The following is a 15846-nucleotide window of genomic DNA, read 5'->3' as shown; positions in this document are numbered from 1 at the left end:
GCGTTATGATAGAGTTTCAAGGGGCTATGGATATTGAATTTGACGACAGTCGAGAATTATCTGCGAACTATTATTGTTTTGATCAGATTCTACCGCCTGCTGGGCCTTATTCTTTCTTTCTCTTTTTTTCCTCTTTGCAGGTAGAATGGTGACAACCCAGAACTGTTACACGGTCGGCTTCGCCCCTGCCGGTCCCCAGCTTGTAGTGTCCAACGCACAATCACCATGCCTTAACCTCTTCTGGCATCGGTTGCTCAACTCGAACGATTTTGTCGCAATTAAGTAAACAAAGCGGGTCAAACGCTAGTTTTAGCTGTGAAGGTTGCTATTGCATTAGCATTTTGAGCGTATCCAAGATGAGAATCATGATCTGGGGGAGTAATGCTCAAATTTCTGCAAACCTACCCGCCGCATCGCATCCACCGTAGACTCGCCCAGTTCATGTTCGAGGTAATCACGTTTAATGAGTCCAACACCATGTTCACCTGTAACAGTCCCTTCCATCTCTACTGCTCGCTTCACCATCCGGTGAACAACAGCTTCCGCAGTTTTTCTCTCATTGTCATTGAATAGAATGATGGCTAAAAGAAATAAGTACAGCAGCTGCGAGCGAGGACAAGGTCTTCTTACCGTGAAAATTACCATCCCCAACGTGACCACAAATTCCTGCCAACAGTCGACTTTGAGTCATGTCTTGTTTCGTGGCTTCGATGATGCTGGGCAGTTTACTCATGGGTACTGCCACATCAGTAGTCCAAACCTGGTCTTCCGGGCCTCGCCTCATAGACATTACGCTCCAGAGAGCTTGTTTTCGGGCACTCCATAGCTCTCGCATCTCCTCGTCGTTGCGGGCAAACTCAAAGGATTGGCCCGCACTGGAAGAAACGATCTTTCGTACTGTGCTTACCTGCTCATTGACACCGGTGGGTGTTCCTGTAAACTTGAAGAACAAGGTGGGTGATTCCTTCCACCGTCGACTAGTTGCTTCGCTGTCATTTATACATTTCATTTGCACATCATCTAGAATTTCCACACCGGCAACCGGGATACCATCTTCCACCACATGTGCCACGCATTTTGCAGCATCTTGAACTGTCGGGAAGCTTGCAACAGCGACGCTCTGGCTCTTGGGTTTGACCGTTAATTTCAGCGTTGCTTCTGTGATAAGGCCAAGGGTCCCTTCGCTCCCAATAAAGAGCCTGGTAAGATCATAGCCAGCACTCGACTTCCGCGGACGCTGCCTGGTCTTGATTATAGTGCCATCCGCAAGAACTACAGTTAGAGAGAGGACCCATTCTCGCATTGTACCGTACCTATAGGCATTCGTCCCTGAGCAGCCAGTGCCTACCATCCCACCTATCATGGCACCCGGGCCAGGATCAGGTGGAAAAAATAGACCATCTTGCGAAATCTGCTCATTTAGCTCTTCCCAACCAAGAGCAGGCTGCACCACTACGTCAAGGTCTTCTTTATGAATAGCCAAAATGCGATTCATGCGGCGGAAATCAATACACACGCCGCCCCGGGTGGATGCAAAATGTCCCTCTAGACTAGTGCCACCTGAGTACGGCGTCACTGGAATAACTCGCCGATGGCAAACCCTCATTATCTGAGAAACCTCTTCCGTGGTCGACGGATAGAGGATAAGGAAAGGCTTTTCGGTTTCCTTCCGAGAATAGGAAGACCAGTCTGACCCTGAATGTATTTCCAAGTCCCCATTCTCTGTGGAAACGTTCTCTTTTCCTATTATATCAACGAAGTCCGCCCATGCGGCTTGGAGGTTCGACTGAGAAATATTGTGACGCGGCGGCTCTAGTTCGAGAATGTTCGTTGTTGATGACGTCGGAAAACTTGGCGGCTTTAGAGTCCCTAGGAAATAGGCTCCAGTAGAGAAGAACACCAAAGCTGAAATAGTGCGATTAGCGGTATGTTGGATAGGGTTTGTAATATTTTTCGAACGGGGTTTCAGTAGGGACATACCAAATGTTAGAGCTGTATAGCGACCTCCCTGCGACTGAGTCTGATATTGTGCGTAACGCTCTTGCTCAGCGCGCTCACGCTTCAGCCGTTGTTGTGTACTCTCATAGAGCTGGTTCTTGAACGACTGAGGTCGTCCGTTCGCACAATTCCGAGCAGAGACCCGGTAATGCCTCTGTTGTTGCGCAGCGGTTAGGCGGTAGTTATTAATTCTCGGCTGCAAAGCACGTAATGTTCCCCTCAAGGGAAGGGCGTTGGATCGGATCATGTCAACTACTAGATAGTTGAGCGCTCCAACAGCAGACTACCTCTGACTAATTCTCACCGAAGCGATTTCAAAGTTCTGTCAAATCATAGCCCGGCGGATGCATGCCAGGTGGGCAACTTGAACTGATAGATAGTTGATAGCTTCCCTGGACTTAGCTTAGTCTTATTCTGGCAAGGCGGTCTTGGCACGACCATCAAAGTTCCGCTACTCCGTACACAGGCTTCTATTATTATTAGTATGGACAGCAGGTCACCAGGTAGGGTACGTACGTACGATTATTTGAGTAGATAGTATAGGGAGACATTTACTACGCAATACGCCCATCGATTCCGTGTGGCGAAACAAGTCTCTCCTTTAACAAGCGTAGTTCCATGGTTAAATGCACAGTTGCTGCAGAATTGACATGCAGAGTAGAATCCGAGTGAGCAAGGTTAGGGAGAAAGAGATGAGTTGCTACCTACACAGGGTAAAATAACATCTAGGTATCGTGTATGTACAGGTACACTCCCTGCCGGTATTACTCTACCTGATAAGTAGGTGTGGTGTATATATTTTAAAGAAACAATGGTGCCATTAGATCCACTAGGTACCGGGTGGCATTCCTCAATAGATGGTTAAGTTCCCTGCTTTAATTTTCCGATTGACAGAACCATCGAAACCGGTTAAAATGAAAAGAACCAGCGGTTAAATTCCATCTGCTTTAGAGGCAGAAAGCTGGGGAATGTCGACCAATGACATAAGAAGTGCCCCACTAGCCCGGCTGGTTAGTGGGGGAGGAGAGGGATACATAACTACCATGAGAACTATCCTAAGAGAAGATAGAAAAGAGTACTTTGATCCAGACAAGTCGTCTTCTCTATTGAATTAAACATTACCCCCAGGACCATCCCACCTCATCCCACTTTACAAGCCCATCTACCCACTCAGTCATACTGCCTTACTATCCTTGAGATAGCATTAGGCTTGCGCTTCCCCCCCCCTTCTTCCCCCTTCAACTTTACTCTGGAAAACTTATCATTTTCAACTTCCCCCCTCTTCCGAAAATAAAATATCTTAATACACCATCCTCAATCACTTAGTCAAACAGGAAGTGCTAAAAATGGGTGCGCCACCCAAAACCGCTCAGGTGCGTAGTAAAGCCATAACCTTTCCCCAATACCGACTCATATCAACAGGAAAGCTGAATGTTGGTCCTTTAGAACTTGTCCTTTGTCCTCGAAGGGATTCATAAGGTCAAATTTGAGGACCGACCAATCCCTCAACTGAGAGATGCTCATGACGTTCTCGTGGATGTCAGGTTTACCGGTATTTGCGGTAGTGACGTATGTGACGGCTTTGCCCACCAGAAATTTGAGTTGCTGACTTGTCGGGGATTGGAAATACCAGGTTCACTATTGGGAACATGGCTCAATTGGTCAATTTGTCGTCAAAGATCCTATGGTACTAGGTCATGAATCTTCTGGCGTAATCAGCAAGGTCGGCTCGGCTGTTACAACATTAAAGGTGGGGGATCATGTTGCCATGGAGCCTGGTATACCGTGTCGCCGGTGTGAGCCCTGTAAAGAAGGGAAGTATAACCTCTGCGAAAAAATGGCCTTCGCCGCAACGCCACCTTACGACGGTACGCTAGCCAAGTATTATGTCCTGCCCGAGGACTTCTGCTACAAGCTTCCTGAAAACATCAATCTTCAGGAAGCTGCTGTGATGGAGCCTCTCAGCGTCGCTGTGCATATTGTAAAGCAAGCAAATGTAGCGCCAGGACAATCTGTGGTAGTCTTCGGTGCCGGGCCGGTGGGGTTATTGTGCTGCGCGGTGGCTAGGGCTTTTGGCTCCCCGAAGGTCATCGCCGTGGACATCCAAAAAGGAAGGCTGGAATTTGCGAAGAAATATGCCGCAACAGCAATCTTCGAACCTAGCAAGGTTTCTGCGTTGGAAAATGCAGAACGAATTGTTAATGAAAATGATCTCGGCCGTGGAGCGGATATCGTTATTGACGCATCAGGTGCTGAGCCTTCAGTTCATACGGGCATACATGTCCTTCGTCCTGGTGGCACTTACGTGCAAGGTGGTATGGGAAGGAATGAAATCACCTTTCCCATCATGGCGGCTTGCACGAAAGAGTTGAATGTCAGGGGCAGTTTCCGTTACGGCAGTGGTGATTATAAGCTTGCGGTTAACCTAGTAGCTTCAGGCAAGGTTAGCGTAAAGGAACTAATCACCGGAGTCGTCAGTTTTGAAGACGCGGAACAAGCGTTCCATGAAGTCAAAGCTGGGAAGGGTATCAAGACACTTATTGCTGGTGTTGATGTATGAGCCCTATTTGGAAATGATCAATTGTGACATAAGAAAATTTAGTTTGTTATTATTTCCTTCATGGGTTGGCTGCGTGAAGGGGATGTTACTTGACGTAACTCTAAAAGAATATGCATACTAAAAGAGGGTTGGTTTCTGCGGTGGCTTGTACAGATCTCGCTTCATTGTGTACAGTATCCAAGGAGAAAATTAGTAGATGACTAGGAAGCTGGCGTTTTGGTTGGAGGACCTGGCGATTCCGCAGATAAAGTAGTGTAGAATACAATCACTCAACACCAACAAAAAAATAAAATCATCAGGGGTATCGTGCTATACAATTTTCGAAAGGAGTGTTCCTATTACACGGAGTGCCTCGTCAAGAGAGCGCGATATAGCACCCAGTGAACATACCTGGGTGAGGAAAGGAAGGTGAAAAGAAGACGGCATTTACAACAATTGGGCAACCAAACAGATATACGAGCATACCTTACCTGTCCTAGGGCATGTGTAAGCTGAAACAACTATACCAAACTCGCGAAAGAGAGAGAGTGAGATGTAAGTGGTGAAAGTAAGGGCAATAGCTGCAGTTGAAAGACGACGATAAAGGGGCAAGATCAGGGAATCAGCAACACCCTTTGCCGTTCTTGTTATGTGAGCCACTCAACCGGAAGACATCCTCCCATTCTCTCATGCCGCTTTTCCACCTACTTGCATTTGTAGGTTTCCGATTGTGCAGTTGGACTGCGTTGTCATCGAGAGTCATCCGGCTCCGTATGCTGGAGCCGTCGCTTGTTCCATGGCCATAAAGGCCGCCGTCGCCATATTGTATACCGCTCTGAGGGTCGTCAGGGTCAATTTCGCCAAGTTCAATTTTAGTTAAGATGATTCTGGCCAGCCTGTTGAATAGTTCCTCCACACCTTCTCCAGTGAGGGCCGAAACTTCAACGACAACGGGGATGTTTGACTTCGCAGCCCACCGGGAGGATTCTTCAAAGTAAACTTCACGGCCATGGGGAGCATGTGTAGCGGTCATGCGCGTCCCAGTCGCTAAATGGCTGGTAGAGCGGACAGAACCGCCACCCGAGCCGAATGCAAAGGCAGATTGTTTGCTGGAAGTGCTGGACGGTGTTGGGGGAGGTCGAGTGGCGTCCTCTGTGGTGTCACTGTGGAGCGACATGTCGGATGTGATATCCATCTTATTCCCGGCCAGTAACACGGTTAGATTAGGAGATGCAAGGGCACGCGCATCCATGAGGAAAGTAGGAAGGGACGCAAATGAGGTATAAGATGATACATCGTAGACAAGAATAGCCCCCGCTGCTCCCCGGTAATAAGATCTTGAAACAGAACGGAACCTTTCGGTACCTGCAGTATCCCAAAGTTGTAGCTTTATCCTTGTCCGTCGAGGGCCGACTCCTAACTTAACGATTCTCGAGGAGAATTCGACACCGATCGTTTGCGACGATAGCACTCTCCCTATAGGTGCATGGTGTATTAGCGAGCCGGCTATCCAGCTCGGGGGAGATCAAGGTATGAAGCAGGTTTAAATCAGAAGTCGCAGCCGTACATTCGTTCTTCACAAATCGGTGGAGCACACAAGACCTGCAATCCCAGATGTCAGTGGATCGCTAGGAAGTCCGCTTCCCAGGAAAACTTACTTTCCAGCACCACTTGGACCGAGAAGAATAACCTTTGCTAGGTAGTCATACATACTCTCTAGCTCCTAGAGGATATCAGACAAAATCCGCTAGATATGCAAAGGAACAGGCGCGCGCTAGAGGATAGAATAGAGGATGCGGTTTGGTGGGGACATACCTGATTTCCCTCTGGAAGAGAGGAGGTCGAAGAAGTATTGGAGAAGCCTCTTTTGCGTACCATGGTTATTCAAATTACCTTTTGGAAATGTTAATTTAGGGAAGAAGGCGGGATATGAGGAGTTACTATAGACTCCTTGGATTTTTGTAATTGCGATGCCTGTTAAGGGGATACCGCATTGAGCCACGCCCTACTAGTACGTGGGGAGGTCTCCACCGCTGTATTGCGACGACCTAGGAGTACACGAAGATACAGTAATCCACAGACAATTCTTCACTTCACGCCTTCTGAACCCGTGTCTACAAATATATAAAGGTTACACCAATTCCAAATATATACAAGCACAAGTATCTATCCTTGGCTTATAGGTAAATTACCATTTCAGTGGTCTCAGCGGTCTCTCCCATGCTTCAATGTGGATCAGTCAAGTTATTACACCCCAGGTTAAATGCTTTCTAGCACCTTATGTGAGCAGCAACCTAATTCGCTCGCCCTTTCTTAAATAAACTGTTACTTTCCAGAAAAATGGGGCAGGTGGAAGGGCAACGAAGGCGAAAAAAGGGAAAACAGGGAAGGAAAGAACTGATTGATCCATAGACGAAATATTAATTCTCGAGCGACGTAGCATCTCGCACAACAACTGAAATAATATGTTATATTAGACAAGCCAATGCAGATAACCCAACAAACATATCCGCAGTCTACCTCGCATTTCTTGCGAGTGCAGTGACGGGAGGAACATTAGTTTAATGATGTCTCACGCAATTCAACAACGGTGGTCCATCCTTGACAACACACTCTGCTCATGTTATGTTCACACCAGCAGCATGAAATGACAGGGCTAGAAGATTGCGCTACGGTTTCTGATTTAGAGACGTGCCTCGGACTAGAAAATTCTGTAACCGATAACTGTATAGGTGAACCTGACACAGCACCAACTTGCGCTTCAGATAATGCTCGATCGTTTAAGCCTGATCTTCCTACCAAAGATGCAGAGCCGTGATTTGCGGGGGCAGGATTGGCAGGGAAAGCCAATTTTGCATACATCTCGGACGGCAGGTCGTGCCAGGACTCGCAATGGCAGCAAATGACGAAGAGCTTCGCGACCAGTTGGCCTCGCCGGAAGTGTTTCGGGTTTTCTCCAACTTGTTCTGTCCAGTGGGCTGATGTGTTAGGGTGCACAGCTTGGGAGGTATGATGAAGCTTGGAGGGTGAGATTTTATTAGCAGAGGCGCCAAGGCTGGCAGGAACAGAAGCAATATTTAGTTGTTTGACCGGAATTGATTCCTCGCTTTGCGACTTTGAAGCACTCGGCGCAGCTTCATCTGCGGTATTGTACTCCTCTGATTCTGAATCCTGGGACAAGCTAGCCGACAACGAAACGGTTGAATGTCCTATTCTGTAATCCAAGGCGTTTGTTGAACCACCCTTTGGTGGTGAGTGCTTCCCTCGATCACTAGAGTTGGAATCACACGGGCATATGGATATGCTTTCCCCCTCCAGACGCTTTTGTGCTGCAAGACTCCATTCTTGGCTCCTAGATCTCGCCGAGCGGCTCTGCGAGTGATTTTCAAGTACATGGCCTCGTGAACCATATTCATGTGTTTTCACAGGCCCAAATGCATGTTGCACTCCCTGCTTTAAAGGGGGCAGCCCTTTTGGCTTGGTATGGGGAATTGCTGGACTAGAATGCGGCTTAGGGCTATGATCTGATAACCCCGAAATATTCAGTAAACGGGTCCGCGGACTCTCCTTGGCTATACTCGTAAAATCAAGAGGGCTGCTTGGAAAGTGTCTGTCTTCTCTGCCATCTTCATTCGACAATTGCAATGAAGTCATAGGGTGTAGTGCATTTGTATTGGAAGAGGCGGTTATTTTGGAGATTGCAGAAGGCTCCGTGTGGCACAAACCATCAAAGCTTGCGGATGCTTGCTCAGTTGGAACAGCGTCGAGAGGCTGAGAAGCGGTGTCATTCCGTGTTGGAAAGCCTGCAAGCGGAGACGATGTAAAACCCTTGTGACGACCCTGAATCTTGCCTCGTAGTGTTCTACTTGGTATGCTCCTCGACGAGCCTGATTGGAAGGCAACCATAGATTTTCGAACTCCGGGGCGGTTAGCACTCAGGGGTATGACAGATGATGTTTTCTTCGAGGGATCATTGGCATCTAGTTCACAATGGTTCTCTTCTTGTGTTGTATTGCTTTGAGAGTGGGTGGGCTGTGAGAGACGCCCGTGTGACTGTACTTTGCTAGAGATTCTTTTCCTAAGGTTCAATGCTGCAGCAAATGATGAACGATCTAGTTCTGAAGGGTCCGAAACTTGTTGTACGTGGGATATGGACATCGGTATGGGAGCAATTTGTTCCGTTGGCTCTTGCCTAAGCTTACTGAATCCCTGCACATGAGAGGTACTTGCCTCAATTTTATCGAAACTCTTATTGCTCTCAGTTCCTTGACCAACTGCCATGGCTACTTCTGAGTGCGATAATTTTTGTGATCGTAGGCATGGTGTATGATCTGCAAGTAGCGGGTTGCTTTGGACAGCTAGCTCCTTGGATATTGCTGTACCGAGGCGTTCAGGCAAGGTCGTGGATAGTGTGCGTGTAGCAGATTGAGTGCTGGGATCAGACTTTGGTGTCCCTCCGGGTCCAAGCGACTGAGGTCTTGGGGCACCTTTATCATCCTCGTTTAAAGAGCTTGATCGCGATCTCGATGAATGTCGCGAACTTGAAAAAAATGAAGAAATCCGCCTGGAGGCCCTAGGTTCGTCTGCACTCACACTTGACGCTCTACTTGAGCTGCCAAATGGCTGTTTCTTGGTAAGACGGCGTGGTTCCCGTCTCATTGGACTGGAATCCTTAGTTGCTTCCATTTGCTCAATCTTCATTAGTTTTTTCTCGAGCTCTACCCTCTCTGCCTCTAGTCGCAGTGTAGCCCGCCTCTCATTTCTCAGGGGGGAATTGCTGGTCCATGTGGGTGAGGCACAAATATCAGATTTTGTCGGCGTTTCCTCAGGAGCACAAGATGCTTGCGATTTTTGTAAACAAGCCTCATGAGCTGACGAATTTGAAATTCTTTCAGGATGTTCTCCATTCAGAGGAGTAAGCCTCGAGCCCAATGATGTATAAGAATAGGAGGTATGATTCCTGGTGTGAGTATGAGATAAATTCTCATTCACATCAAGATACCCTTGAGGTTTGTGTGCCCTCTGTTGTATGAATTGTTGTTGCTGGGGCGAAGCCGTGAGACCCGCATCTGGCGAAACCTGTGAGCTACTGTGATGCCTCTGTTTCCAAGAATCAACAGGAGCGCTCGTCTTCAGTCTTGACTGGTACAGTAGAATGTAAAAAAAAAAAAAAAAAAAGAAGAATCATTAAAGTGGCTCACATTTCCATGACCATCAATGTGCAGTATACGCTGCAGGTGTTGTGTAAGCGATGGCCTACGTGGTCTTGTGCTCTGGTCCATCTTTGGAAAATATCACAGTGGGTTTGTTCGTGCTAGTATACTTGTATGTATTAGCAGGACAGTTCAGACGGGATGTCTTTCGCTTTAAGGTTTAAAAGAGTTATAGTACAGGTCACATACAGTTATTTACTGGAAATTCAATATCAAGATGGTGTGATGGTGACGGTCAAATAGAAGAATCAGCCCTCAATGTATTGTGGCTGCCACTGTTGTATTGGCAATTTGGGCTCAAAGCCGCCGGGCCACTGTTATTTTCTTTCTCTTTTTTCTTTTCTTTTTCGTTTTTCTTCTCCTGAGGGGCAAAACAAGCCGATTACTAGTAGTCCGTAATTATTCCTACATCCGCCTGTGTTTATTACCCATTTGATTGGCTTCTGATTCCGCTCGCATACTGAGGACCTTCAGGTACAATCGGGACTTTTATTCATGTTATAGGTAGTCTATCATTTACATGCTTTCCCTAATAAGTCAAACCAAGTCAATGTGGGGTTTCTCACTACAATGAAACACCATGATAATGCTATCGATGAAGACTCCCCCCCCTTGCTTGACGATCCGACTCTTATATATTAATCAGATAATATGATAGATTTAAATCTCTGCTGCCATTACAGCAGCCCTTCTTGCAGTAATTTACACCCAGCAATGTGTCTTCCAATTTGTATAGGCAAGGCAGGACGCATAATTCCAAGAGCTTATGTTTATGACAAGGGATGCCCTACTTCATGGACCTTGGTTGATGTACAGTCAAAAGCTTGACCCGTGGTTATATGGTACATACCATGGTTCTGATCAAGCCAATGCGTAATAACGCGACTTCATCATTCCTTGGCATCTACCTACTCAAAGGTTACAAGGACCTCAGCTATTCTAATGGTTGCTTGGCATCATAAAACCCCGCGATTGTGTTACAACTCACTGTAACTCTCTGCCACAACCAGCTTCACGCTGGACAAAAGACGATTGCACTGTTGTACTCACTTTAACTTCTTATTGTTTCTTGTACACGCTTATCTTATCGACACAGATGGCGAACTGGAAAGTGTCACCAACTGATGGCCAAGAAGCTGCCACTAATTACGGCTCAATATCTCCCCCATATCTTAACTGGCAGGAAGCTGTACCTGATACCGCTAGTTTTCCACCGCCGCCAGCATTAGGCTTCTTATCGTCGAGAAACGGAAATGCCTCTAGAGACGATGCAGAACGTGCACATGAGTTTTGTGACAAGTTTCCTCTACACCTGCCTGTTAAGCCATCAGCCACTGTGTATACGTGTGTACAAGAGCATGACCTCCGTCCTGTGCTGCCAAAAGAATTTCATGGTACCTTTGCCCTTGTTTCTCAAGGCTACTGGAAGGGATCTACCAGGGCTAGAAATGGTGATACTTTGGTATCAACAAATCTTCCGCTTTATTTTCCCACTGTGGACTCACCTTTCATTACTGAGAAGAGTAAAACTATATACTTCGAAGTCAAATTGCTCGGACTCCGCGAAGGGCCAGGGCCGGTATCTACTGATTCCAGTGGGTTCTCTATTGGGTTCACAGCGCATCCATATCCGTATTGGCGGTCTCCCGGCTGGGAAAGAGGAAGCATTGGCGTATTCTCTGACGATGGGTGCCGTTTTGTGAATGATTCGTGGGGTGGCAGAGAGTTCACAAGTGCATTCGCTGTGGGTGAGACTGTGGGCTTGGGGATGACTTTTCGCCGCACAGACAACTCGAGCACAGATTTAAAAAGCAACATTAAGAAGTGTAAAGTTGACATCTTCTTTACTCGGAATGGTCACCCGGTAGGAGGTTGGGACCTTCACGAAGAAATTGATGAAGACGCTGGAAGGATTGAGGGATTAGAGGGAGACTTCGACCTTTACGGTGCGATTGGGTTGTTTGGGGGCGTAGACTTCGAGGTATGCTTTGACCAAGCGGGTTGGTTGTGGAAGATGTAGTTATGCTAAGGCTGTTATTGCCTAGATTGCTCTGCAGGGGAAGCATAGCAACAAGTTAATAGATTTAACTTAATGCAACTGGCAGAACCATTTGGTAGACGTGCTAAATCTGATCTAACGTCTTCATCATGAAGACACATTCTCATCATTTGTCAGAGGTGTGTTGTCGAAGGGCACAAAGGAGGATATACAGAAAAAGAAAAGAAAATTTGCAGAAGAGACGACAATAACAATTTATGTGCAGGATTAATATATCTATACAGAATCTCTTCTGTTCTTGACAAAAGTCCGCCGCGACCATTGCGCCCTACTAGGCAAGAGAATAGAAGATCACATGGGGAAAAGAAAAGAAAAGAAAAGGAAGGAAGGAAACGCCACAGATTCTATCATGTTCAACATGCCCGGGGTGAGCAGTGAGACCTTCTAGAATAGCTCCTGTAAGACTTACCAGGATATTCCTTGTTGATATACATACATACTACATTAGTGTGCCGGGGGGAAGTACAAGTTGCATTTCCGCCATTATCACATATGCTTATGTTACCAATATTTGGTCGTTACCAGAGAAATTAATGTCGCCCACCTCTCGTTATGTTTGCCTAGCATGACCTTTTGATGTCATAGTGTTAACCCCCCTGTGTGGTATACTTATGTAACAATCATAGGCGCTTGCAAGATTATGTCCCAGGAGTGTCAGACAGTCGATAGGGCCTACCACCACTGTATAATAGTAGTATCCAGGTATCCTATTGGGTCTTAGCCGGGTCGGCCTACGGGCAAGAAGGAATAAATATGTACTGCTTTGGATGCCGTTTCCCATCTCTAAAGTTGTATCTACAGCCAAGCGAAGACTCTAGCAGAAGGTCTTGATAAGAAATTCATGGAAGTCGTCATATTTTTCAAAACGACGCAGAAAAGCTTTTCGTACACGATCTCCTTGACCGACAATTGACCACATGGGCATGTCTTGATATCCCAGAGACTTGTTGATGAGAACTCTTGATCCCATAGACATAGCAAAATACTTAGCAGCTGACAGGCAGGATTTAATAACATTGCACCTTGCTTGGCTTCGTCCAACAACGGTAGTCTGCCATGATGTATGATTCTTAGAGCGGTTAATAAATAGGGGAAATTAACAATGATTTCGACGGCGATCAAATGTTGCATGCCATTACCAACTACTCCGTACGATAGCATCTGCCCTGTAATGCAGGGTACGTTGAGTTTACTATGGGAGGGGGACGATCTAAGCACGTGCACCAATGACCAAATGTAACGATGGGTTGTTGAAAATACAATACCATTGTTGTTGTTCCTGTCCCCACTTGAGTCGGTCCGAAGTCGAGACCCCCATCTGCAATCCTCGAATGGAGTATTTCGTGGTCAGCAACACGAGCGTCCAGTGAGATGCGACAACGCAAACCACGGCTTTCCCCCTCTTGCCGGATAGCACACTGTGTTAAGTATACGGTGGACTCGGGCAGACCCCGGTGTCAGGCTTCCCAGTAGAGTCGCGAGCAGCTGCTAACTAGACCCCGACTCTGCGTCACGGAGAACGCGCAAGAAAAGTACTTCACGACAACAAGACTGGAAGAAAGAAAATGGAACAGTGGAAACTTAGGTTATTGGTTAATGATTAACTTGATTAGTTGCAGGTGAGATGCAGTAGTCGATGGGACTAAATAATCGTCGATGGCTCGGCCGAACTTTCATTTCCATAGCTTTGCCAAGTTGATGTTCCAGTAAGATTGCAGTGTCCGCTGAACATGGAATCCCACCTATTAACATCCTAATTCGCCCCCACCAATCCACCACCGTGCTTGAACACGGAGTAATGTTGGAATATCGAGTATCTGTCCATCAGCGGATATCCGGAGGTCGTCCTACTCGGAGCGGTATTGTCTTGTAGGAACTAGGAACTAGGTAGAAAGTAGTATCCACACCATGGACTCCTATTGACTTTCTCAAATTGGAGAAGAATATCAAGGGAGGATCCTTATCTCTATTGGCTTTCGGATAAACTTCTGGGATTTTTACGGAGTACTTCTCCTTCTGTCCATTCTCTGCCTCATAAGCGATCTCTCTTGGCAGCTTTTCATTAGGCTCGCGTTGCCTTGACACCCTATAGTACAGTACAATACGTGAACGGGATCCTGAATCTTCCCCATCGCCCTTCGTAGTCAAACACGTAGCGGTTGCGCAAAGGTAGGTTGCCTACCAACCATGTTAAGCGAACCCCAAGGCGCTCGCAGCGGCGGAGATTTTGCCCCCATACTCTTAAGTTGGTACAACTGACACCCGCCCCTAAGCACTGGTTGGGACTAGTGCCATTCCCAAGGCCCACCAGTGGATAGCAATCTGTAGTAGGTTGCGCTTTGTGCACTGTCCGCCTCCACAGTACTACTACTCCGTAGGTAATAGGCGCTCGGCTCCCGTATCGTTCGTTATTATTGCCTGGCAGTGCGTAATTATTACTACCCAGAGTCTGCACGGAGTACCTGGACCTCTTTGTTTCTCCAAACGTAGCTCGATTGTCTTCGAAAACCCCAAGAAATTGCATAGCGCGGTAGGCAGCTCTGGAGTTGTAGCCCGAGCCGCTTTTTGCATTCTTGCTTTTCAATGGACTCGTTTGATTAGAGTCGAAAATGCCAAAGATCAAGGCTGTAAGAGAAATAACAGTGCAACGGGTCTCTACTTAATGCGGCCGATGACATGATCGACGGTATAGAATGCAAGTCATATTATCATCAAACTGTAATGCTAGTATCCTTAAAGGAATGGTGGTAACAAAATGAAGTTGCTGTGAAAATTCCTCTGAATCCAGACTTTAGTACGGGTGGATTGTGCATAAATTGTGGGCACCTGCGGCAGTCCGGTGTGAGAATCTGTCAATTTGAACATGGCGAAACATAGGATAGTGAAGCCTGGTTCATGCATGCTTTACATTACTTTCTCTGAGCGCCTTCTTGTTCTGCGTCTTCTTCTTCTTCTTCTTCTTCTTCTTCTCTCCCTACTTCTCTTCGCGGAGGGGGGGGAGGGCCGCCGGTGGGGGGAGTGCCGTAGTATTTGTCTGTATCAGGGGGGAAAGCTATGTCGAGAAAAATGCCAAAATTTTACTTCTATCCCCACTTCCTCCAACAAACGAGATACAATAATCATCATGTAGTCTGAGCTTTTTCTGTCCTCCCTTGAGTCCCTACTTGGTAAGTAGCTTCCCTGGCCCATCCATGGATGATATCCTTATGGATCTTCGGCCATTCCCGGGTGTGGGTGGAGTTTTGTTCGAAGTCCGTGCAGCCGAGAGAGATACGCGTCTGTTTCAGTTTGCCCAGTAGGATCCGGGCTTTGTCGTCGATTTTCATAGGTAGCTACGAAAATCCAGCGAATGACGGGCCTGTCCAGCATGCAACTTCCATCTCGAATAAAGAACTATAAATAAAGAACCAAAGTGAAACAAAGAATTGGACAGATAAAGGATTGGCAGAGAGGTTATGAGGCTTATACGACGGAAGGCATTGTTTTTCGGCTTTATTTCCGACCGATGGGGGCGTAATAATGAATGGTCTTTGGTGGCTTAAAGGTCTAGCACTATTATTGATTATCATAATGCAGAGTGGAACACAATAGTACATACTCCGGATTATACTAGCATTAGAAATTGAGTCAGTACGATATTCCTTAGGGCAGTGGGTATTTGTATACTCTGTATGTCGTGAGGTTCTTCGATACTGATAATATAAAGATGTACAAAACTGCAACATGAAACCAATAAACTTCTGCCAGCACTTCACTCTTCGTTGCTCCCATCCTTGGTCGGAACCGGCAAAGGGAGTCAGAGAAAAAAAAGTTGACTCGCTTCCAGGTATGTACCCGGCCACCTACGTAGATGATATTTTTAACCACATACTTGCTTTTCCATGTGAATAGTAGCTATCAGCCGCCCCAATTAACAACTACTCCAACGTACACTGCATAATGGAGGAAACCATACTTACTTAGTACTTACTACTTGGGTCCGGCTACAGAAAACGCCGCCCTGTAAGCACATTACCATTTCAGGTAAGCTGCATGGG

At 46.7% G+C, this 15846-nt stretch overlaps 5 protein-coding genes across 5 annotated transcripts; 2 read left to right on the top strand and 3 right to left on the bottom strand.

Moving 5' to 3' along the window:
- Positions 1-161: 161 nt before the first annotated feature.
- Positions 162-2318, bottom strand: F9C07_8591 (D-lactate dehydrogenase). The gene is made up of 4 exons (XM_071511795.1): positions 1981-2318; positions 631-1905; positions 406-581; positions 162-313 (listed from the first exon to the last, which is right to left on the bottom strand). Exons 1-4 carry the CDS (start codon positions 2243-2245, stop codon positions 221-223), a joined length of 1809 nt encoding a protein of 602 aa, XP_071367827.1. The 5' UTR covers positions 2246-2318; the 3' UTR covers positions 162-220.
- Positions 2319-3344: 1026 nt separating this feature from the next.
- Positions 3345-4558, top strand: F9C07_2205087 (sorbitol dehydrogenase; the record flags this gene model as incomplete). The annotated part of the gene is made up of 3 exons (XM_041293867.1): positions 3345-3371; positions 3445-3567; positions 3632-4558. The coding sequence occupies 3 exons, from the start codon at positions 3345-3347 to the stop codon at positions 4556-4558; spliced, it is 1077 nt and encodes a 358-aa protein (XP_041149114.1).
- A 601-nt stretch (positions 4559-5159) lies between these two features.
- F9C07_8589 (putative ras family GTPase) lies at positions 5160-6248 on the bottom strand (the record flags this gene model as incomplete). The annotated part of the gene is made up of 3 exons (XM_041293879.2): positions 5160-6013; positions 6105-6139; positions 6196-6248. The coding sequence occupies 3 exons, from the start codon at positions 6246-6248 to the stop codon at positions 5160-5162; spliced, it is 942 nt and encodes a 313-aa protein (XP_041149115.2).
- An 845-nt stretch (positions 6249-7093) lies between these two features.
- On the bottom strand, positions 7094-9819 carry F9C07_2109575 (uncharacterized protein; the record flags this gene model as incomplete). The annotated part of the gene is made up of 2 exons (XM_071509052.1): positions 7094-9679; positions 9739-9819. 2 exons carry the CDS (start codon positions 9817-9819, stop codon positions 7094-7096), a joined length of 2667 nt encoding a protein of 888 aa, XP_071367826.1.
- A 1027-nt stretch (positions 9820-10846) lies between these two features.
- Positions 10847-11875, top strand: F9C07_8588 (uncharacterized protein; the record flags this gene model as incomplete). The annotated part of the gene is made up of 1 exon (XM_041286828.2): positions 10847-11875. The coding sequence occupies one exon, from the start codon at positions 10847-10849 to the stop codon at positions 11768-11770; it is 924 nt and encodes a 307-aa protein (XP_041149116.1). The 3' UTR covers positions 11771-11875.
- Positions 11876-15846: the final 3971 nt, after the last annotated feature.

The sequence above is a fragment of the Aspergillus flavus genome, chromosome 6 (assembly GCF_009017415.1).
Source record: "Aspergillus flavus chromosome 6, complete sequence".
Lineage (NCBI taxonomy): Eukaryota > Fungi > Ascomycota > Eurotiomycetes > Eurotiales > Aspergillaceae > Aspergillus > Aspergillus flavus.
The sequence above is the reverse complement of the archived record's forward strand: the minus strand, read 5'-3'. Positions and strand labels throughout refer to the sequence as shown.